Source organism: Enhydra lutris, unplaced genomic scaffold (genome assembly GCF_002288905.1).
Source record: "Enhydra lutris kenyoni isolate GAN:26980312 unplaced genomic scaffold, ASM228890v2 scaffoldscaffold122, whole genome shotgun sequence".
NCBI classification, from domain to species: domain Eukaryota; kingdom Metazoa; phylum Chordata; class Mammalia; order Carnivora; family Mustelidae; genus Enhydra; species Enhydra lutris.
Window position 1 is genome coordinate 155,900 of NW_019154206.1, and position 18,047 is coordinate 173,946.

General features: G+C 47.1%; 1 protein-coding gene across 1 annotated transcript in view; it reads right to left on the minus strand.

Annotated features, from left to right (window-relative positions):
- LOC111139854 (zinc finger protein 671-like) overlaps positions 1-17,846 on the minus strand; it is a 72,691-nt gene extending 54,845 nt beyond the window's left edge. Inside the window, exons 1-8 of the mRNA XM_022492269.1 lie at positions 17,385-17,846; positions 16,898-17,239; positions 16,239-16,355; positions 14,965-15,021; positions 14,356-14,438; positions 4,094-4,220; positions 3,551-3,646; positions 3,296-3,403 (exon numbers count right to left, since the gene is read on the minus strand). Coding sequence (XP_022347977.1) covers positions 3,369-3,403; positions 3,551-3,646; positions 4,094-4,220; positions 14,356-14,438; positions 14,965-15,021; positions 16,239-16,269 — 429 coding nt within the window. The 5' untranslated portion in view covers positions 16,270-16,355; positions 16,898-17,239; positions 17,385-17,846 and the 3' untranslated portion in view covers positions 3,296-3,368. Of the gene's footprint in view, positions 3,404-3,550; positions 3,647-4,093; positions 4,221-14,355; positions 14,439-14,964; positions 15,022-16,238; positions 16,356-16,897; positions 17,240-17,384 lie in introns of the transcript that reaches the window.
- Between the last annotated feature and the right edge of the window lie 201 nt (positions 17,847-18,047).

The following is an 18,047-nucleotide window of genomic DNA, read 5'->3' on the forward strand; positions in this document are numbered from 1 at the left end:
AAAAAAAAAAAAAAAAAAAAAAAAAAAAAAAAAAAAAAAAGAAATAGTAGCTGACCAAATGAACAATTCTTGTCCAACTTTATATTCGATACTTGTGGCCTGAGTATCCAGAACCAGAGACAAGACAACAAAGTAGAGTCTAAACTGCAAGTCAGGGAAGCCTGGGTGGCTCAGTTGGTTGGGCAGCTGCCTTCGGCTCAGGTCGTGATCCCGGCGTCCTGGGATCAAGTCCCACATCGGGCTCCTTGCTCGTCAGGGAGCCTGCTTCTCCCTCTGCCTCTGCCTGCCATTCTGTCTGCCTGTGCTCGCTCGCTCTCTCTCACAAATAAATAAATAAAGTCTTTAAAAAAAAAAAAAAAAAACAAACCTGCAAGCCAGAATCTATGTGAGGAGAGGACTTCGGAACAGTTATGGACAAAACACACAATGTATCACTGAGACACTGTAGAGATGTACATGGTGGGTGGGTGGGAGGCTGGAAAAGGAGATCAGCACTGATAGAAGCAACCCAGGAAGGTTTCACACAAGAGAAATGACATAAGCTCGGCCTTCAAGCCTCACCTGACTACAAATAGACTGCTCTTAAATGGCATGAGCTAGTCAGAAAATGAGAAAAATAAGAGAAAAAACTGAAGGTCTTGAAATCTAGTCAGAGTTATTGAAAAGGCTACTCTAATCACTACAGATTTACTGACAGAGACCTCATAATGGAAGATACCACCTAAGGTAACTGATAGTAAGAATTTACTCATTAACTTGAGCTGGAATTTTGTAAGGAACCTGAGAATTGGTGGGAGCTGAATGATAAAGCTGACATTTCAGAGGCAGAAACTTTCAAGAGGTAGAAAAGAGATTACTTCTTGGAGAGGAAAGAATGGGAAGTCAGGATGACTTCTCAATTCTAGCTTAGGGGACTCACAGAAGGCTGGTGCCAGGGATATGCATCAAGAAGAGGGGAAAACCATCTAGAAGGAAGAGATGAGATTCCTGATTTCTTAAGACTAAGGAGATATTTGAGACAGTTTGCAAGATGGTAGAGGCGTGAGGTTGGAGGCTTAGGACGGTGGCTCCAGATGGTAACCCAGAATGGTCAGCAGCAAAAGTAGCAGAGTGAAAGCTTCCAGAATTCATGAGCCCTTGATGGAAGGTTTCAGATCTCAATGGAAGCAACTGATGAGACTCCAAACCAGCCCAGTTCATTAGAATGGATGGGAGGACACCCACCTTCGGGGCTAAGAGCAGGCTACGGCACAGTGTTAAACTGAAAATAGCAAGATACAGAACAGTGTCTATCACCATCTACTTTCAGAAAGGTGAAAATAATCATAATCATTGCAGCTGTATAAAGAAACTGGAAAAATACTGCAAATTAAGACTGATTATCTGGGGCAAGATGTCAGTAAAAATGGCAAAATAAGGGCCTTTGAAATTTCACCATTCCCTAAGAGCAACCACAACATGTAACTGCCAGAATCAATTTCCTCAGAATTCTATAAATTAACCAAAGTCTTGAAGCAGCTGAGGGAGGAGTTTATTCAAGAAAAACAGCTGTATTTTATAACAGTGAGCTTTGTGGCACCGAAAGTTTCCCTTGTCCCATCTCTGGCTCCCCAGCTCCGCAGCAGCCTTGGAAAATTACAAGTCCATATTTCTGGTACCAGAGGGAATAGAATGAAGCTGGAGGTTTCCCAAAGCCTCATACCCAAAGAACAGTCATTATTTGACCTGTTTGGTTCCCTGGGCCTCCCTTGAAAGGTTGTCACGGGCTAGGACACTCTAGAGAGCTGGTATTTGTTAAACATTTACAGGCAATGTATTTAAAAAGTCACTACTGCCTGAGATGATGGGAAATAGCTGAAGCAAACAATACACAAAACCAAGAAGATTTGTAAAAAGCTGCAGGTTAAGATGTTCACAGTGCTTTGAAAAGTTCTAATATAATCCTGGGAATCTCAAAGACCCATAATCATTAAACTATTACAGGTCAAAGAGAGAATCCTGAAAGCAGCTAGAGAGAAGAAAATCATCACATACAAGGGATCTTCATATGATTAACAGTTCATTCCTCTTCAGAAACCACAGAGGCTAGAAAGAAAAATACTGTCAACCAAGAACTCTGTACCTGGCAAAACCTTCCTTCCAAAATGAAGAGGAAAGGAAAGCACTCCCGATAAGCATCACCTGAGAGAGTCTGCTGCTAGCAAACCTGGTCTAAAAGAAATGGGAGACCTTGACATTGAAATGAAAGGACACTAGACAGTTAAGTCAAAATACAGGGCACCACAGGGTGCCTGGGTGGCTCAGTCGTTAAGCCTCTGTCTTCGGCTCAGGTCATGATCCCAGGTTTCTGGGATCAAGCCCTGCACCGGGTTCCCTGCTCGGCGGGAAGCCTGCTTCTCCCTCTCCCTCTGCTGCTCCCTGCTTGTGTTCCCTCTCTTGCTGGGTCTCTCTCTGTCAAATAAATACATAAATTCTTAAAAAAAAAAAAAATACAGGGCACCGATAAAGGTAACTACATAGGTAAATGTAACATGACATTACAAATGCATTTTTTGTTTGTAACTTTTTTCCCTATCTTATCTAAAAGACAAAAGCAAAGCAATAATTATTTTTTTAAAGATTTTATTTATTTATTTGACAGAGAGAGATCACAAGTAGATGGAGAGGCAGGCAGAGAGAGGGAGGGAGAGAGAGGGAAGCAGGCTCCCTGCTGAGCAGAGACCCCGACGCGGGACTCGATCCCAGGGACCTGAGATCATGACCTGAGCCGAAGGCAGCGGCTTAACCCACTGAGCCACCCAGGTGCCCCGCAAAGCAATAATTTTAAGTCTATGTTGGATATACGATGCATGTAATTTGTGACGATAACAGCATAAATGGGGGAGAATAGAGATATACATTAGGAAAGTTTTTAGACACTATAAAATTAATGTTATTAATCCAAACTAGAGAGTTATAAATTCAGATGTTAATTATAATTGCGAGGGCAACCACTAAGAAAATAGCTCAAAAATTTATAGGAAAAAAGTGGTTACCTTTGTGTGTGCCCCGTGTGTGTCGGGGGTGTGAGAAGAATAATGCAGATAACAGCAGCAAAAGTAAATGAAACTTTTTCAGCTTATTCCTTTGATGTAGCTCTGGGTTTTCTGAGCCACGTGAATACACTACCTATATAAAAACCTTAAAAAATAAAAAGAGTTAAGAGTCTGTGACTCCTTGCTACAAGTTTGGCAATAAAGGAAATAAAAAATTAAAAAGCAGGTAAGTGAATGAGGAATCATCGAGAAAGGGGCAGCAGAGAATATGAGAGGTACCAGGAGAGTGGATGGCAAGGAAAGAAAATGCAGCTCATTAAAACTGTTACCTTGTTAATAAGGTGGCCATCTTTGCTCTGTATCAACAGCTGCAAAAAAGTCAATACATGGGATAAAGCTCCCTGGAGAGAATCATGACTGTCTGAGGAAGGTAACTCCTCGTGGCCTCAGCCCATTTCTCAAACAAGGAAGGCTCAGAGGAAAGTTCCTTGCTCCCAGCTGGGGCCTGCCCTCACCTGGACAAGTGCTTTGAGGATATGCCTGTTCCACGGACCATGGCTCCTCTCCTTGCTCCAACAGAGAGATGACCTCCGGCTTGGCAATGTGATTCCCTATGCATGGAGGGAAAACACAGCTTTGTAAACTGCCCTTGCCTAGTCTTCCAAGTTCTCACTCGGGCACAATAAGCAAGCAGTCTCTCTCATTTTATGCTTTATAAGCATAAGGAATTAGTCCCTGAACATCAGGGCTCAAGATAATCTCAGTCCTTCTGAGATGCCCATGAGGCCTTTCTTGTTTTTTTAAGATTTACCAAAGAGTGTTATTGGTTGTTGGTGGTGTCAACCATTGCTATTTTTTTTAATTGAGATAGAAATGACATATCATGTAATCTCAGTTTCAGGTATACATGATTCAATATTTGTATACTTTGTGAAATGATAATAATAAATCTAGTTAATATTCATTAGCATAGTTGCATCCTTTGAGCTTTTAAAGACCGAGTAGCAGAAAGTACTGTAATGGAAATCGCTTCATTTACTCAGGCAGCTCTGCCTTACCCACAGACAGCAGATGCCCATAGGTCTCCAGCATCACATCGCGGTACAGGGTTCTCTGAACAGGGTCCAGCTGCCCCCACTCCTCTTGGGTGAAATCCACAGCCACATCCTTGAAGGTCACTGGTTCCTAAAAGAGCATACATGTTCCTGCTCAGCCCGCTGCCACATCCTCCCACGTTCTCTGGGGATGGAGTGAGCCTGACTGTACTGGGGAAGAGACAGGACAAAGAGGAAGTGTCCTGGATGTGTTCAGTACTGTAACTGATGTGGGCCAGGTTCCATTGGGAGCCACCCGAGGGCCCTGTATTTGGGATGTACTCTTAGGGAATTAGCTATGCAGGCCCCTACTAACTACAGTGAAGATGAGCAAATCTCTCCTAAGGCTCTTACACCATTCCAGTAATACCGGCTAGTGAGGATGGGATTAGCACGAGGGCAGTGCCCACCTTCCTCTCTGGAGATGAAGATACTTAAGGACAGGACCAGGACGAAAGCAGACCACAAGCACTGGGCTGGAGTCTGCCCGACGTGGATTTTGGACCGGGATGACTGATCTAAATGTTTATAGGCTGTCCTCCTGGCCACTATCAGGAGGTTTCCATTTCCAGATCTTTCCTGTCCCAAGGACTGGAGCTGGGAGTGAGACGAGTTTGAGCAAAGCAGCCCAGGCCAAAGAGAATCAGCAGCAGTTGCTGTCAAAAAGCACTTGAGTTCTGGGGGGCCTGGGTGGCTCAGTGGGTTAAGCCTCTGCCTTGGACTCCAGTCATGATCCCAGGGGTCTAGGATAGAGGCCCACATCGGGCTCCCCACTCAGCGGGGAGTCTGCTTCTCTCCCTTCCTCTGGCACTCCCCCTGGATGTGCTCTCTGTCAAATACATAAAATCTTAAAAAAAACAAAAACAAAAACAAAAAACCACTTGAATTTTAAAATTTTCCAACTGAGCTCTTTGGGAAAAAAAGAAGCAGGAATTCTCACTAGAAAACTAGAGGGAAGATGAATTATAACCTAAGTCTGACTTTTGCAATGAACACATCTCTCACAGTGCTCTTTCTAAGATTTGATTTATTTGAGAGAGAGCGAGCGAGGACACCTGCAAGTGAGGGAGCACAAAGGTTGAGGGGAGAAGGGGGACAGGGAAAAGCAGACTTCCCACTGAGTGGGAAGCCCGATGCAGGGCTCAATCCCAGGACCCTGGAATCATGACCTGAGCTGAAAGCAGACACTTATAGACTGGGCCACCCGGGCGCCCCTCTCATAGTGCTCTTAAGCACTCTGTTATCTCGGCGAGTCCCGGGTGGAGTAGAGTATGCTCTCGCTTGTGGTGGTGGGACTAGCCGTGCATCATGGGTATCAGGTTAGAATCCCCATAGGCCCTGACACCTTCTAGGTCCTCCCCTCCATCTGCAAACTGGCTTTCTGGTCTCCCTCTGGGTCAGTGAATTTCCACTCTGAGTGTCCTCTGTGAGCCGCTACCCATGCCTACTATGTTACTGTCTTTCCCACAGCCTTCCTTTCTGCGTCCCACCCCCACCCCCAGCCAAGGCTCCCAAACTGGGCTCATCTCTGATCAGGGTCAGCTGTCATGACTGGGTCCTCAGTGCATCAACTTGTACTGTCAGACTCAACCGCTTCACACAACGCTTGGCTTAAAACACAGAACGGATTCTGCTGCAGTGATTCCATGCGGCAAAACGCACTTAAAACTGCTGGGCACAACCTCTCTTAGGAAAACTATGCCTCACCTTGGACTCATCAAGGCCAATACCTTGGTTTTCTTCTACAGACCTGCCTAGGTCTCAGTTTCCTTGATGGGTGATGTGTCTATGTTTTACATAACACAAACTTTAACTTAAATGTAACATTTGGACAGAGAAGTACACAAAGCCTAAAGGAGCTGAAACCACAAGCTGTGTCCTTTCACAGAGCAGTCACACCCGGGCAGCGGCTGGGAGCCATGCTGTCCAACCAGATGCGCCTGCTGTGCTCACGCAGACCGCCTCGTCTCCCCAGGGGGCGGCATCTACTTGATGGCTTCCACGTTCACTCATGCTTAACAAGGTTCAAGGCCACAGCCTGGCAGCCATAAAGCTGGTGAACTGGGCCTCAGGTCAACCACCAGGAGAACCACCCCTCCTAAGATTCCAGTGGAATCCCTGTGCACAAATTTAAAAAGGAACAGATGAACTACATCTAAGAGTCACCGAAGGACTGAAATCATGAGGGAGTGATTCCGCAACTTTTAACCAAATAGTGGACACGGGCAGTGATCATCAATGACTGCTAAATCACACATGGAAGGCAGACCGGGAACACGCCTAAATAACACGAAGACTAGTAGGGAGGCAGCTACTGTGAGCCTGATACGTCACATCACCCGAAAATGGGATCCCAGACATCCCTGTGCCCCCTGGTGCCACAAGATAGGAAGGACTCAGCACCACCACTGATGTACTCTCGCCCAAAATATGGGACCCGAATCTACTCAGCCCTCCAGTCCAGTGATCAGTTACAGGAGACAAAGGGAAGAGGAACTCACCCAATGGCATCAAGATAGCAAAATCAGGCAAACCAACAAGACAAGTGACCTAATTTCTTCAGTATGTGACGCACACATAGCGTGTGTGGTCCTTTTTTGGATCCTCATTTGAATCAACCAACCATAAAAGGTATTTAGGGGACAAGTGGGAAAACTGAACACTGCCTGAGTGTTAGCTAATAATAAGGAATCACTGTTAATTTTATTGGGTGTGTAAAGGTAGTGAGAAAGGTATTATTTTCTAAAAATTATGTATCTTTTAGAAAGACACATGTAAGTGTTTATAAGCAAAATAACAGAATAGCCGAGATTTGCTTTAACATATTCCAGTTTCCGAAAAGTATCAGGATAGATGAAAAGAAAGGCAGAAAGCTGAAAGCTGATGGTTGTCGTTACTGAACAGGGTGTCTGTAATAATGCCACCGACCAAGAGATGTTCACATCCTAAATCCCAGAACCTATGACTGTTATCTTACTACGACAAAGGGACTTTGCAGAGATGTGATTATGTTAAGGATGTTGATTTGGGGAGCTTATCTTGGATGAACCAGGAGGGCTCAGTGTAATCACAAAGGTCCCTGCAAGTGAAGGAGGGAGGAGGTCGAAGTCAAAGCAGGAGATGAGACACTGGAAGCAGAGGTGGGAGTGATGTACAGGGAAGATGGAGGTGGGGACCAGGAGCCAAGAAATGCAGGTAACCTCCAGAAGCTGGAAAAAGCAAGGAAACAGATTCTCCTGGAGCTTCCAAAGGGAACACAGCCCTACAGAGCTCCCCTGCCACTGCTTTCGTCTGTGAAAAATGTTATCATTTATTGACATCTGAAGGGGAGAAGACATAATAATATATGCCAAAGAGGTATCAGCGGGAAGACAGAGCTGGCCAACTGCCAAAAGCCTACAGACCCATTTTAGACTTCTGAGCTCTAGAACAAGAAAGTAATCTGTACTTTTTTTTTTTAAAGATTTTATTTATTTATTTGACAGACGGACATCACAGGTAGGCAGAGAGGCAGGCAGAGAGAGAGGGGAAGCAGGCTCCCCACTGAGCAGAGAGCCCCATGTGGGGCTTGATCCCAGGACCCTGAGATCATGACCTGAGCCGAAGGCAGAGGCTTAACCCACTGAGCCACCCAGGCGCCCCTAATCTGTACTTTTCTAAACCACTAAGTTTACAGTGATTTGTTACAATGGTAACAGGAATAACTTAAGGTTCAGATTCCACCTTACGGTTGGAAAATCTCCCAAAGTTTTCTAAGAATGGGAACTACCCCGAAGAGGCCGCTGGCACGCAGTGCTCCGCACACTGCTGCACGACAGGGAACAGAGCAAAGTGGCAGACTAAGGAAACAGCGGAGCAGATCTCAGCCTACAGGTCAGAAGGGGCTACGCTGGAAGAGGTTCCCAGGTGAGGCTTCAGGCCCTGAGCTGAAATGATAACGGTGAAGGCAGGATGGGGGAAAGGGAGGCTGGAAAAGGGGGGTCTGTATCCAGGAGAGCTCTGCCTGGTGTCCCACCTCCCGACTGGCCACTCCACCTTGTGGGCAACATGCCCACCTGCCGCCCTGCACTTGCACTTGGGCAACACAGCGCACACCCTTCTCACACACAAGAATGTGGGAGGTTCTAAGGCTGCTCAGGTGACCAGCAACTCCAGAGCTGAAATCTCTTCCACAGGACATGGGGTAGGGAGGTCTGTGGCCTGAGAGCCAATGCACACCCGGGAAACCTGAAGCACAACCCGCTTGATGATCCAGGCCCAACCAGGTCCATGGAGCTTAGAGTGAGACCTGTCGGGAGGCAGATACACACACACACACACACACGAAGGGAGGCTAATCGGGAACCAGAATGGCTCAGCCACAGCAAAGCAGGGTGCTCCAAGACGGCCTCACTGCGCTTTCCTTCCAGACACAGAGACCGGAGGAGCCCTGGATATGTGAGGAACAAATGCAGAGAGCTGGAAAGACCAAACTCAGGGACGAAAACAAAAACAGAACAGAGGCAGCGGCTACATCCAACTTTCAATGGCCTGCAATTCCATTTCCCCGACTAGAAACATCAGTTATAAAACAGGCCAGGATGATATGAGAGGGGCTCTGAAGGAACAAGAATTCCCTGAACACGAAGACGCAGCCCTTGCTTCAGGAGGCCCACCACCAAACAGAAGGCCTCAGAAACAGAACAAGTACAAAGGAACAGGACAGATTTTTTTCAAATACAAGAGTTCTTAAAACAAGAAACAAAAATACTAGCCACAAGCAAAGACATACATGTTTGATAAAAATATCCTGGAAAATGGGGGGGGGTGGGATTATGGACATTGGGGAGGGTATGTGCTATGATGAGTGCTGTGAAGTGTGTAAACCTGGCGATTCACAGACCTGTACCCCTGGGGATAAAAATATATTATATGTTTATAAAAAATAAAATTTAAAAAATAAAAAAAAAGAATAAAATATGAAAGTAAAAAAAAAAAAAAATCCTGGAAAACATTTAACTGATAAGACACCACAGAGTTAAGACAAGCTATAGACTGGGAAAAGACAATTCACATAAGGCAAAGATTCAGGATCCAGAATGCATGTAAAATGCCCACATATCATCAGGTCAGAGACCACATACATCTAGGAATGAAAGCAGATAGACAGACGGTCAGTGACGACATGGAAAGATAATCTCACCAGCAGTCAAGCAAGCACGAAGGAACACGCTGTACCTTTTCAGTCTTGAGATAAGCAAAAATTAGAAGACCCGACACTGCAAAGTGGCAGCAAAGATGCAGGGAAAACAGGCACTCTTCCGCAACGGCGACAAGAGGCTTTGTACCTTCCAAGAGCCATGTGGCAGCACTGATCGTATTGAAAACACACACACCCTGACACTAAGCGTCATTCTACTTCTAGGGGTATGTCTACATTAACAAGTATGTGTGTGCGCCCAGTGAAATGACAAGAATGTTCACACCGCTTCTCCTGGAATAGCAAAACTGGTGGGGGCAGGGAACTTCTGAGCCCATCCATGAAAGGATGAACAGAGGGCGAAAGGAATGAACTTATCTCTCACACGGATGGACCTTAAAGATAGCCCTGAATAAGCAAATAAAGGTGTAGAAAAGCAGGTAGGAAAAGCACTGCCTTAAAAAAAACAATGGGGTGCCTAGCTGATTCAGTCAATAGTGCATGAGACTCCTGGTCTCAGGACTCTGAGTTCGAGTCCCACATTGGATAGAGATGACTTAAAAAAATCTTTCAAAACGGGCGCCTGGGTGGCTCAGTGGGTTGGGCCTCTGCCTTCAGCTCGGGTCATGATCCCAGGGTCCTGGGATTGAGCCCCGCATCAGGCTCTCTGCTCAGTGGGGGGCCTGCTCCCCCCCCCCCGTCAAATAGGTGAAATCTTTTTTTGAAGATTTTATTTATTTATTTGACAGATGGAGATCACAGAGAAGCAGGCAGAGAGAGAGGAGGAAGCAGGCTCCCTGCCAAGCAAAGAACCCAACGCAGGGCTCGATCCCAGGACCCTGGGATCATGACCTGAGCCGAAGGCAGAGGCTTTAACCCACTGAGCCACCCAGGCGCCCCTAAATAGGTGAAATCTTAAAAAAAAAAAAAAAAAAAAAACCTAGAATATTAGGGGCACCTGGGTGGCTCAGTCGTTAAGCATCTGCCTTCAGCTCAGGTCACAATCTCAGAGTCCTGGGACCAATCCCCAAGTCAGGTTCCCTGCTTGGCAGGAAGCCTGCGTCTCCCTCTCCCACTCCCCCAGCTTGTATTCCTTCTCTCACTATCTCTCTGCCAAATAAATAAATATCTTTAAAAAAAGTTACTATCTATGTGATATTTGTAGGAATAGATTATCTACATATGAGCATGAAAATTATGTGTGAATACACCAAAAGCAGTCACCCTGTGTAAGCGCGGCAAGAGAATCCAGCTGGAATGAAAACGAAGCAAATATAACATTAACTATTCATTCAGAGTAATGGAGACCATGTTGGATTACTTTTCATACTTTTCTGTAATTATGGATTTGTCCCAACAAAAGTTTTGACCAAGTATTTCCAGATTTGTAGATGTTATCAAAGTGGAAGTGATCATGGACTGCCAAACAGGAAGGAAAAAAAACACCCCCAGCTGAATGTTGGGGCCCACAGTTCATGGAGGCCTTGAAGATACAGAAAATGCAAAATCAAGACTGGACATGAAACAGAAAGAAGGGGAAAGGGGGAAGTCAAGGACCCAGTCTCAGGAGCTGTGGGGACAAGAGGAGCTGTGGGGACAAGAGGGACCCTAACTGCTAGGAGTGAGCTGTTCCACTCCCAGGTAACCCTTACCTGAACTTGCACTTTACAGTAAACATCTGCAAGGATGACTCAAAAACGTCTCACCCAAATTTCCTGTAATCATGCTTGTGCACTGCATCTGGCACGTACGTCTGAGAACGTACCGGGGCTCTCCACAGCACTTTATGGAATCTGCTAACCAGTCGCACATCTAAACCACGGGAGGGCTTGAGGGAAGGTGCACAGGGTGTTGGGATGGGTCTCAGATCCTGCATTATCTGAAACCACGGACGGTTGGCCCATTCATGGAATCTGGGGAAATTCAGATGGGGTCTTTGGCATCCTCAGAATTTCATTAATATTTAGTGCAGCTCTTTGCAGGGAAGGCAAACAACTCTGAGGAGTACTAGATTACTGTCATGGGCATGTTTACCATGCAGAAAGCACTGGTGGACTGTTACACAGGGGTTTGAGAGTTTCCATATTTGAGAAAGCTGGCTGGAGTTTTTTAAAATGGGATATTATTATTTTCCCTATTCTTCAAATAATGGGATCTGAGCTCCCACTAGTTGAAAATTTCACTAACCAACATGTTCCTCAAAAGGGACTATTCAGATAATGAGGGATGACAGCATTTGACGTTTTCACCAGGTGAGTGCTTTATTTCAGTATTTAATTTGGAGGAACAATAGAGGGATATGGAACTCTTGTTAGTGTTCCTGAAGACCTCGCTTAATACAAAACTCACATGATTCAAGTCTTGAGTTTCCCACAGTGAAAAATCCGAAGTAAGTGTGGGGAGGGGGCCGGGAGTATGTTCTCAGAAATCACAACTCTTCAGACACTGGAGGGTGTTGTCATTTTACTTCTCCATTTTATTTTCTCAGCATTAACTCTAATGATTATTCTCAGAAACCCTCACATAAATTAACAGTAGAGTGCAGCCCAGTGGTTATTAAGGCTTCTTCACAATATTTCATTACAGCTAACTCTGTTCCCAAGGAACTGATTCAGGGCCCATCTTTCAGCCTAGCCTCACTGCTGATTCTGTTACAGAATCTAAACAGGACTGTATTATCACAGCGGCAGTGAACATCACGGTCACCCAAGTTCTGATGCCAGACAACCACCACTCCGCATCACGTGCTTCAGGCCCAGCTGCCTCCCTGGGATGGCAGTGCTGCCCCGTGGGAGCAGCGTGCTTGTGATGCGCTTTGCCAATCAGCTTTGAATTGTGGGAGATTCCATTACTTTTTTTTTTTTTTTAATTTGGGGGAGGCATAAAGTTGAAATTTTATTAATATTTTTATATCTCAGTATCTTGTATTTGCTTGATTCATTATTTTAACTTAGAAAAGAAAAACCTAAATATAGTAATGAAATTATTTTTCTTCATATTTCATAGTAGGGAGTCAAAAAGGTAAATGTGAATTTCATGAATCAGGATGAAACTCTCTTAGAAATATGGAGGTAACCCTAAGGAACCAAAAAACATAAGTTAAAAATGGCTGCCTCTGAATCACAAAAAGAAATAAAGTGTTGATATGTACAACATAAATGATCCTTAAAAACAGAAACCAGACATGAAAGGCCATATATTGTATGATTCCCTTTATACGAAATGTCCAGAAAACAAAAATGAAGAAAGTAAATTAGTAGGTGCCAGGGGTTGAGGGCAGTGGTAACAGGGACTGACTACTAATGGGTACAGGATTTCTTTTTGGGTTGATGAGAATGATCTCCAAGTAGATATTGGTTGGTAATAGTTATCCAATTCTGTGAATATATGAAAAGTCACAGAACTAAGGGTGAACCTATGGTATTTGAATAGTATTTTAAAAAAGTTGTTATAAAAAAAGTTTTGTTGGGTGCCTGGGTGGCTCAGTGGGTTAAGCCTCTACCTTCAGCTCAGGTCATGATCTCAGGGTCCTGGGATCGAGCCCCATATCGGGCTCTTGCTCAGCGGGGAGCCTGCTTCCTCCTCTCTCTGCCTGCCTCTCTGCCTACTTGTGATCTCTGTCAAATGAATAAATAAAATCTTAAATTAAAAAAAAAAAAAAAAGTTTTGTTTAGGGCATCTGGGTGGCTTAGCTGGTTAAGCAACTGCCTTCAGCTCAGGTCTTGAACCGGAGTCCTGGGATCAAGTCACTCACACATCGGGCTCCCAGCTCCATGGGGAGTCTACTTCTCCCTCTGACCTTCTCCACTCTCCTGCTCTCTCTCTGTTTCTCTCTCAAACAAATAAATTAAAAAGTTTTGTTTGTTACATCCTGCCTCTAATGAAGAAGCTGGGCAAGAGAAAAGGGAGATGTCACCTTTCCAATACCATCTACTCTGCTATCCTATTTCCTGCCACCTTTCCCGTGTCAACTCTGCTGTCCTATTTCTCTCAGGAGCCATCCTTATGCTCTTACAGTCACAAAGTTCCCCTGCTGTCACTCCCTTACACTTCTAAAGTCTTCTCCTAGGCCCTGGTCACACTGACACCTGAAATGCAAGCCTGCTTCCCACAGCCGCCTTCTCCCCATACTCCGGCCAGGGACACCCTTCCAGCCATATTTTAGACACTCACACCTCCTGCTCCCAACACTTATGAGGCTCTTTATTACCACCAGGATGGCCCTGGCTCTGCAGCGGGCAGTCAGGGCACGGCAGGGTTCATCCTAGCCTCTCCATCCTAAATTCTGATTGGGGTCAGCCTTCACCCAGATGCTGGTCATGCAATACCTTCGCCCTTGCCACACACCAGTGGTGCTATACAAGGCCAGACCCCTGCTTACCAGGCTGATGAATCCCTTTTACCTCTTGGTGCAAGTGTGTCATGTCTCCCGGGCAGCCTCTCTCCCCACAATGGAAGGATTCCAGCTGCTCTGAACCCCAGAGACGCTATGCAAACCCACCCACTCGCCAAGGCATTAGTTGGGCTCGGCTTCGCCAAGGCTTGGGGCCTCCCTAAACATCTCAGGCTCATGTCCTGAACCTCATGTACAGCACCAGCAGGCCATGAGTCTCAGTAGCCAAGTGAACCATCTTGGAAAAGGAACGGAGAATTCCAGGACCAGGGCTTGTCCATGTTCCTGTCCTAGCAATCAGAGAGCTCACAGGACAGCATCAAACTGAATGAGGCACTGAATACATGAGGTAGGGTGGGAGGAGGAAGGGGGGCTGCCGGCCAAAGGGGTAGCCCCTCCGCCCCCAGAACAACACATGGCAGAGCTGGGGCTCAGGAATGGGAATAGGCTGGTTGATAATGTGGCTCCAAGTCACAGAAAACTGTTTAAATTCTTCCTGAATATTCAGAAAGCCATAAACTTTTGGCCGATTCCTTCTCTGCCCAAACTCTAGCTGTTATAAAGTGACGAACACAGACTAGGATGGCAGGGGACAACCTGGACACCTTAGGGAAGAGCACAGCCCTTCAGGAAAAAGCAGAAGCCCCACTTCACCTGGATTTGGGCTTTTGGGAGCCCAGTGGCCCTCCTCTCCTCCTTGGCATTCTCTTCCACATGGCAGTCCTGAGGACACAGAGCTGGGGAGGAAAACAAAGTCACAGAGGCAGCTCTCTCTGCAATAACTATGCCCACACAAGGCCTTCCTCCTGGGGGGGCGGGTTGCTCAAGGAGAGCCAGTTCCTGGTCTTCTCTGTCGGGCAAATGAGAAGACTCACCTCCTCATTTTATAGATGAAGGAAATGGGGCTCAGAGAAGATAAGGAATGTGCCTAAACATGAACCCTGCACTGTCCCCGTTTGCTCTGAGGCACTGTCTCTGAGAAGCAATGTCATTCACTTCTTCTGGGCCTGAGCCACAAATGGCCACACATTTATTCTCATGCACCCCGTCCTGGAGGTGTCACCATCACTTTATCTCCCAGTGGCATGTTCTGATCCTTTCCTGTTCCAGCTCTGCACAGAGACAGATCTGGACCAGAGTCCCTCCCCTCCCACCCCCACTCTAAACCCCCGCCTCTGATTCCTGGCTGAGGAAGGACAGTGCTGGGAGAAGCCAGGACATAGAAGCCAACATGGCCAATGGGGACACAGGGTCTTAACTCACCCCAGGAGGCCCATGGATCAACAGCCGCAATTCCCCAGGACTGGTCCGTAAGGACACCTGCAACAGAACAGGTTAGGACAAGTAAAGGCAAGGCACTCTGACAACAATCCTAGTGACTAAAGGCAACAAAATGGAAAAGAAGATCTGTCTCACTAATGGGTGTAACAAAGTTCCGTAAACACAGCCCAAGGGCATGTGACAAAACCCAACATAATAAGCTAGATTTAAACCAGAAATTCATAGGTAAGTCATTATCAGAAAATCTGCTGTGATGTAGCCACAGAACAGTTAAGAACAGAACCCCTTAAACGGCCAAAGAGATATCTAATAAAATGTTTAACATTACCTAATTTCTAAAATAGTCTTAGTAAGGCACTCCCTTGACGTCTTTATGGATAGATAAGTGAAACCTCACTTAAAGATAGTATACTGCTGGGATGCCTGGGTGGCTCAGTGGGTTAAGCCGCTGCCTTCGGCTCGGGTCATGACCCCAGCGTCCTGGGATCGAGTCCCACAACGGGCTCCTTGCTCAGCCGGGAGCCTGCTTCTCCCTCTGCCTCTGCCTGCCACTCTATCTGCTTGTGCTCACTCTCGCGCACTCTCTCTCTCTCTCTCTGACAAATAAATAAATAAAATCTTAAAAAAAAAAAAAAAAGATAGTATACTGCTGACATCACACTACTTAACAGTTTGTTTTTTTTTTTTTTTTAAGATTTTATTTTATTTGACAGACAGAGATCACAAGTAGGCAGAGAGGCAGGCAGAGAGAGAGAGGAGGAAGCAGGCTCCTACTGAGCAGACAGCCCAATGCCTGGGCTCGATCCCAGAACCCTGGGATCACGACCTGAGTCAAAGGCAGAGGCTTTAACCTACTGAGCAACCCAGGCACCCCTTAACACTTTTCTTAAATTACATGCCAATGCTGTAAAACCAGAAACAATAATAAAGCTAAAATATGTCAGTGATAGAGAAATTCTGATTGAATGTATGACTGTCTAAGAAATCCCACAAATCACTAGAAAATCTCTTAGAACTAATGAGACATCTTAGGACTATAAAATATACAAAAATTGCACAGTGTTTTACAACAACAAGTTTCCCTTTTCACCAACAACCAAATTGTTTTTCTTCAAACGTCACTCAGTTCTAATTCTATACCAAGACCAAGAGACCCCCTCCAGTCCCCCCAAACACCTGGCCCCTGCCCAGCTTTGACCCCTGGCTGCCGCAGGTTGCTGCTGAGAAGGCCCAGAAGAAACAGAATTTGGACTCACCCCAGGAGGCCCACGGGTTTATGGCTGCCATCTCACAGGATCAATGCACCAGGTGCCTGCGCAGGTGCACAGGGCTAGGGACTCCGGTAACTGACGGAATACAACTGCTGTACCAACCTAATGACAAAATGGAAACCACAAAAGCAGTCCTTTCTCTGGAGAAGATCCAGAGGGAACAAAGACAGCTTATAGGCAGAAGGAAGAGCAGACTTCTGTAAGCATTGTAAGAAAACAGAATTTACGTGTCAAAACAACAGAATGAAGAGTGAGATGATTAAGCTGAAAAAAGAGCACAATCCGGGCTGAGAGCGTGGAAATTTGTCAATGGCTCCCAAGACACAGCCAATGACAACTTCGAGGTAACTTTTTGGTGATTCACAAAAATTACTGTAATATCTACTTGCACCTCCCCCAAAATCAGTGGCTGCTTAGACCTGGGGGTAGGGAGGAATGCGGACGGACCGCTTAACGGGTGCAGGGGTTTCTTTTGGGAGGTGATGAAAATGTTCCGGGATTAGAAGGTAGTTTTTTCACTTCAATTCTCTAAATGCACAACAAAACCAGTGAATCGTAGTCTACAATGGTTAATTTTATGTTATGCGAATTTTATCTAAAAGGAAATGAGGGAGAGAAGCAAGAAATCAACCTGCAAAACCTACCAGGCCCAAGGCTGTCGTGTTTCCTGGAGCCCAGACCACAAACTCCGGAGGTTCCAAGTCTTTGTGCAAGCCCCAAGACCTCTCTGAGGCCTCCAGGGCCAACTGGCAGAGCTCTGCGGATTCCTGGGAGCGCGCTTAAAGCACCAGGACGCCTACTGGGCCTCCGGAACACCGGGACTTGCTCCAAAACTCAAAGTAGGCAAACTATTCTGCACCGCTGTTTGCAACTTAACGAAGTCCGTCGTCACTGCAAGCGTCAAGGAAGCGAGGCCTGTTCCCCTCCCGCGTTCGACGCCGTCCTTCAGCGCCTCCGGCGAACCCGCGAGGACGAGAAAACACCCGCTGGGGAAAGAAAGGTGTTCGTTCCCACTAACGGCCTCAGAGGCGTCCTCGTCACCTGCTGCCCCGCCTCACGCCCGATCTTCCTCTGTAAGACCCGGGGCGGACGGGATGCTCAGGAGCCCGTACAGAGAGCGGCCGGCCTTACCTGGTTCGAGGCTCCCGGCCTCCCCGCCCCGCGAGCCGGTCCCCGCCGCTCTGGACAAGCGACTTAGCAATCTCGGGGGCGCTCGGCTGGGGGCGTCCGGCTTTTGTTCCGCTCCAGGGTTCGGCCCGGCGGTGCACCTGGGACCTTCGCGCGCGGCCGCGGAGACAAAGACGTGCCCGGCCGGCCGCTGAGCCCCGGCGCCAGGGCCGACGTGCAGGGCTCCCCCGGGCGCGGCCAGCCGGCCGACCGCGGCCGCGAGCCCGGAGGCGGGAGAACCAAGGGAAACGGGGGCGCGAAGCCAGCACGGAAAGGGCAGACGTGGAACCCGCCCTCGCACCGCGCCGGTCCCGCTGGCAGGCGCCGCGCCTTTCCGCTCGTTCTCCCGACCCTCCTAGCCCTCAGTGGCTGCATCGGCTGCAGCCCCACCGCCTCGGCGACCGCCTCACTTAGGCGGCGGACAATGGCGGCCGCTCCCCCGGCGTCTAACAGGGCGCACCGCGCGGGCTCCTGGGAGTTGTAGTTCCCGGCGGTACGCTTCCGGTTGGTCCGGAAGCGTCGCCACCACAGGTACCAGGAGCATTTCCGCCTCGCGTCCCCCCTCCGCTTCTTCGCGGACTTACCTCGTCGTCTAGTATCCCAACTCCTGGCCAGCGGGACGGTGCT